Source organism: Conger conger, chromosome 16, assembly GCF_963514075.1.
Source record: "Conger conger chromosome 16, fConCon1.1, whole genome shotgun sequence".
NCBI classification, from domain to species: domain Eukaryota; kingdom Metazoa; phylum Chordata; class Actinopteri; order Anguilliformes; family Congridae; genus Conger; species Conger conger.
In genome coordinates, this window is record NC_083775.1 from 33,186,904 (window position 1) to 33,192,903 (window position 6,000).

The 6,000-nt window shown below is 45.4% G+C and overlaps 1 protein-coding gene across 4 annotated transcripts in view; it reads right to left on the minus strand.

Moving 5' to 3' along the window:
- The window catches only part of znf652 (zinc finger protein 652), a 35,878-nt gene that overhangs the window by 9,904 nt on the left and 19,974 nt on the right, over positions 1-6,000 (minus strand). For all 4 annotated transcript variants that reach the window (XM_061223591.1, XM_061223590.1, XM_061223589.1 and 1 more), the window contains exons 2-4: positions 5,349-6,000; positions 2,896-3,043; positions 1,998-2,113 (exon numbers count right to left, since the gene is read on the minus strand). The exon at positions 5,349-6,000 is cut by the window's right edge and continues 840 nt beyond it. In XM_061223591.1, the coding sequence (XP_061079575.1) occupies positions 1,998-2,113; positions 2,896-3,043; positions 5,349-6,000 (916 nt within the window). The remainder of the gene's footprint in view (positions 1-1,997; positions 2,114-2,895; positions 3,044-5,348) is intronic.

Here is a 6,000-nt window from a genome sequence, read left to right on the forward strand (position 1 = left end):
AGAGATGAGACAAAACGACCACATAAAATAAAAAACAGAAAAAGTATAGCTGACCATATTCTAACTCACAAATATATTACTATACATGTTCCTATTCATATACACTTATATATTAAAATACCCTAAATTCATAAACAACAAGCTTACAAAATGACATCTTACAACATATTAATATATATATTAGTATTCCTATACATAAAAATATTCCAAATATAATTACAGGCATAAAGCCATTAGGTGTTGCTTCACTTGTCCTTTAAAGCTTGCTTTATAGTTTGCTATAGTAATCTGAGCTGGAAGTGAGTTCCATGGAACCATTCAGAGAGGGGCTTCATACTTTTTGAGGGACGGTGTAATGTCATACATCTCTCAGTGCTAGACAGTGGGACATAACCACAGAATGATGGCAGTATCTCAGAATAACTGCTCACCACTGCGGCACTTAGCCAACCAAAAAGCTACTGAAAGAGAAGCTCCCTTAGCTATAAAGCAACTACCCAGTCGCAGAGGTGGACCATCTACATGCAACACCACCAGCTAGTGGTGAATATGAGTCATCACAGGCATCAACAGTCATTCCTAACATTTAAAACAGATTTACCGCAAGCGGTGTGGGGCGTTAGGACTCCAGTCAAATTACTTTTCTGGTAACAGGTAACTTAAAATTTTGTGTTAGTTAGTTGTGTAATCAGTCATTAATAAATTACTCAATCCAGCATTTAGTTACTTTTACTTTCATATCGTTTTCGGTTATTGCAAACTGAAATAGAAAAATCAAAGTCCCGCCCTACATGAGTTGGAGTCTCCTAGCAACACTAAAACATTCAAAGTAAATTGTCTAGATATAAAACTGTGAAACGAAAATGGACAAAACAATACGTTCAGAGCTTAGAAACATTCACATTACTTTTAACTGAAAAAAGACATTATTGCTAACTCGCCGGTGTGCATCGTGGACGAACGCCTGTGAACCGCCAAGAGCAGCGGTTCGAATGTAAAGCATTTGCACAGCAAGCGTAGCACGGCGACACTGGAGGCGAAAAAGCCACAAGCTAACCGCCGTTGAAGATGAACTTTGGATGGGCGCCACGGCAACAAAACAAGAGTGGTTAGATTCCGGTGCCAGTAATACGAAAGCTGTTACTCTCGGAGAACTAAATGAGTTAGCAACTGGCTATGCGGTGGAGGAAATTCTGCCACTTGAGACCCCATATTTCCGTAAGACCGTAATGAAAATAAACGGGTAGCTGTAAATAAGTTTTGTGCAAGTCATTGTTTCACGGGAATTATTTTCAAGGCACACTTTCTCCAGTTACTTGATTTTTCAGTCTTAAAGAGGTGTAGAGCAAATCTGTTTTAATAGAAATCAATCACATTATACATGCCCTTCAACTGTGTATTTGATTGAATCTCGAGGCAAGATTCTGGTGGGAGGTTCCCCAGACCATTAAAAGACCATTAAAACACTGCTGTTTCTTGCATTAGCACAATCTTCAATCTGACAGTTTGAGCAGGTCTGGGTTGTAGTTTCTGACAGTTTGAGCAGGTCTGGGCTGTAGTATCTGACAGTTTGAGCAGGTCTGGGCTGTAGTATCTGACAGTTTGAGCAGGTCTGGGTTGTAGTTTCTGACAGTTTGAGCAGGTCTGGGCTGTAGTATCTGACAGTTTGAGCAGGTCTGGGTTGTAGTTTCTGACAGTTTGAGCAGGTCTGGGCTGTAGTATCTGACAGTTTGAGCAGGTCTGGGTTGTAGTTTCTGACAGTTTGAGCAGGTCTGGGTTGTAGTTTCTGACAGTTAGAGCAGGTCTGGGCTGTAGTATCTGACAGTTTGAGCAGGTCTGGGTTGTAGTTTCTGACAGTTTGAGCAGGTCTGGGCTGTAGTTTCTGACAGTTAGAGCAGGTCTGGGCTGTAGTTTCTGACAGTTTGAGCTGGTCTGGGCTGTAGTATCTGACAGTTAGAGCAGGTCTGGGTTGTGAGCAGCGGTGGGCGAGGTCTTACCTCACAGCGAAAGGGCTTCTCCCCCGAGTGCTGCAGTGAATGCACCTTCAGAGACATGCTGCGCTTGAATGACTTGCCACAGGTCTCGCAGGTAAAGGGCATGTCCTTAGTGTGAGCTGCAGACAGAGGGAGAGAGGGGTAAACGGCATGTCCTTACCCCGTGTTCACACTATAAGCGACTTGGTCGACAGGTCACTCAAGTGTACTAGGCTGAGGGAGGGGCAAGAGTTTCCTGTTGTTTCCTCGTTCTGCCGTTGTGCAGCTTTTCTGAAGTGAAGAATGGCACTACACAACATACCATTTATGATATTAATTATTGTTCATAGTTTCTGTTGACAGGGGAAGCCTGCAGAAAGTTAAAACACGGCCAACTTTTATCGGCCAACTTTCGTCGCTCAGTTGCCCAGTTGCTCATATTGCTGGCCCTTGCTCAGCTTTGTAGAAAATGAACGGCAACTTCTGGCAACTGGTCGACCAAATGGCTCATAGTGTGAACACGGGGTTAATTAGTGTGAGTTGCAGACCGAGGGAGAGAGGAACAACAGGCTGCGGATGGGGGGTTAGACGTAGGGGTGGACCAGGGCAACTGAGGTTTTGGCCTATAACTTTACACTAAAATTAACTTCCAGCACAGCTAACAGTTTCCCAGGACATTTAGGAAATTCTTTCCATGACTTTTCCATGACTGGAAAACTGTAAAATCCATCCAGGTTCATCAGGATGCATGGGAGCCCTGCAGGACCAGAAACGGAGAGGAAACAGAGAGAGAGGTCGGAGGGATGAGGGGCCGGGGTGGGAGGGAACTTGAGAATGCGAGTCGCAGTCCGACAGAGAGCGTGGAGAGAGATATTAATCGCGGCGGAAAAACACAGCCGAAGGGACGCAGGAAGTCACCTACCGACCATGTGCTTGCGCACGTGAGCCATGGTGTAGAACTTCTTCTCGCAAATCTCACAGGCAAACTTCTTCTCGGCGTAGCCGTGCACGATCTTTATGTGCTCGTGCAGGGACCACAGCTTCTTAAAAGACTTGCTGCAGGAGACGCACTGCACAGCAGACGCACAAACACGGACACACACACACACAAACAAATAATGAAATCGCCGTTGGTATACAATCAGCAGCAAGGTTGTACATGTGATCACGGGATGCATTTCGGAAGCTGCAAAGCCTAATAATAATAATGATACATTTTTATTTAAATAGCACTTTAACAATCTAAACAAAAGTTACAAAGTGCGTCACAGAGAAAACATTTAAAACAAATAAAACAGAATATTAGAAAAAATAGACAGCTGCTGATTGGCTTATCTGATCAACATCCACTGGCTACATCCACTGTCAACATCCACTGACAACATCCACTGACAAGAGAAGAGATTTTTTGGGGGGGAAGCATTTCTCGTTGCCTCCGAAGTCTGCATTTTTATGACCTCCATCAGGAATGATGGGAATGAAGGGAAAAAACACGGAATAACACCTCAGAAGTAATGTCATCACTCCTGCTGGAAATATCTATGGTTCGTTAGCATTTTCTAGACTTCCGGATGAAAAAAATCTGACGGTCTATGGGAGAAACCTGTGTTTTTTTCATTAATTTTTATTATTACTCTTTAACATAAATTATAACACTTGTTTGTATATGAAAAAATGAAAATGAATTAAAACACAAAAGCAATGGCTAAGTTAACAACATCCCACACAGGCCTGTATCTGGTTGTATCTTCAGTTACCATTCACATGCATTGCGGATGGTTATTACTCGTTCATGTAATGAATGACGTGTTTGTCTACTTCATATTAAGGGTGAGCGAGTACGGCATTATCTGTATCTGTTCGAAACAATACTATCTGTATTCGTACTCATAAGTGTGGTTTAAACCGGAAGTGGGTGGGGAATTGCCTGGTCGCTGGGTGAATAGTTTTGCAAGATAACATCAGAATTCAGCAGATCCAGTGTACTTAAGCGAGAAATGAGTCTGGATTAAAAACGTCCAAATGTTAAACGGCATATTAAATCACAGACTGACAGAAGCAGTTATGTGAAAAGGCCATTCATTTTTTCCCATAGAGAAATTGTGCTTTGATCCGGAGATCCATATATGGGCAACGCTTTTGCTCTAGGCTACCTCTGACTTCCAAGGCCTATTGTGGTGAAGACCATTATAGAGCTATAAAAAAACAATAACTATCAATAAATCAATAATCAATAAAAAAGAAAATCAATAAGAAGTATATTGCCCAGCTCTTGCTTGCATAAATTCTGAAGCAACTGGCACAGAAGTTCAATGATTAATAAATTAATAAATTACTAATGTAAAAGTTCTGTTGAATTATTTATTCTTGCATTACAAAATCCCAGCACCACATAACCAAACTGGCCTTCTGAACCGTTTCACCATCCACCTCCCTAGCCATATCAAATATCTAAACAACGAAGAGGTAAAACAAGAGAGAACAGGGCACAAGCAGGAGCTTTAGCATGTATTCCCACAAACTGCAGCTACTGCAGCAGACTGTAATAAAGCCCGTCAAAGCAGAATTGAATGGCAAACCAAAACCACCACCAAAGTCTTGAGGAAAAAATGCTTTCGAGAACCTCTACTGCCATCTGCTGTTAGTCAGAAGTATGCCCAAATTTAGGGAAAGGAGTTTGCCTGCAATTTAGCGCTCGATGAGACATCCTACAAACATGCAGGAATATGGACAACTGGGTAAAAAGAGCTATTAGCTGGTTCATAAATTCTGGCATTCTGATTAAAACAAACAGAACAAAAAATAATATTTACAAAACCCTCGGACTGTACTTTTAATTTACTGTTGAACAGGCAGCCAGAGTCCAAACTCTTGTTTTTTACTCTTCGAATCTCATGAGGTAACCAAAGGCCGTGTAAATATTATGATCAATAAAAAATACAAATTCCATTCACCGAAAGACAATTGGCTCAAATATTATTTTGTTGTGGTTCTGGGTCGCCTGTTGCAATAAAAAGAAAAAAGAAAAAAAAAGACCTGGGAATATCCCCCATGCATTTAGGCTTTTTGTGTCTGTGTGGCAGTAATGGCAGGTCAGTAACCCACCTCTCTGGTGGTAATGGCAGGTCAGTAACGTGTCTGTGTGGCAGTAATGGCAGGTCTGTAACGGCAGGTCAGTAACGCTCTTCTCTGGCAGTAATGGCAGGTCAGGAATGCGTCTGTGGCGGTAATGGCAGGTCAGTAGTGCGTGTGGTGGTAATGGCAGGTCAGTAGTGTGTGTGGTGGTAATGGCAGGTCAGTAGTGTGTGTGGTGGTAACGGCAGGTCAGTAATGGCAGGTCAGTAATGCGTCCGCGGCGGTAACGGCGGCTGGTACCTGAATGTTCTTCTCGCAGTCGGTCTGCTGGTGCAGCGCCAGCTCGCTCTCCAGGACAAACTTCTTGGCGCACTTGTCGCAGATGTGCATGCGGCGGTGCGTGACGCTCATGTGCCGCTCCAGGTACCAGCGGGTGTTGAAGACGCGCGGGCACTTCTCGCACGCCAGCGTCTCGCGCTCCTCGTCCTTCCCCGCTCCGCCGGGCGGGCCCCCGGGGGCCGAGCTCGACCGGGCCCCCCGCCGCTTCCTGGCCCCCGGCTCGGCCATCCTCTGCCGCCCCCTGGTGGTGACCCCCGGCAGGGCCGTGCTGGCGCTGGCCGTGCCGCCTCTCCGGGTCTTCCTCCGCGGGCGGTTCGGGGCGGGCCCTCCTCTCCGGGACCTCTTGGCCCTCGTCCTCCTGCTCTCGTTCTCCTCCTCCTCCGGTTCCTCCTCCTCTTCCTCCTCCTCCTCCTCCTCTTCGTCAGGAGTGTCCTGCTCGTCGTCCTCCTCCTCCTCGTCCTCCTCCTCGCTCCCGGTCTTGACCCTGGCCGCGGGGTCGGAGGAGGGGGCGGGAGGGGGCTTGTTCTCACCCTTGGAGACGTTGAGCGTCTGGTTGTTCAGGTTCACCTCCACGATGATCTGCTCCCTCTTGAACTCCTCTTCCTCGTCCTCC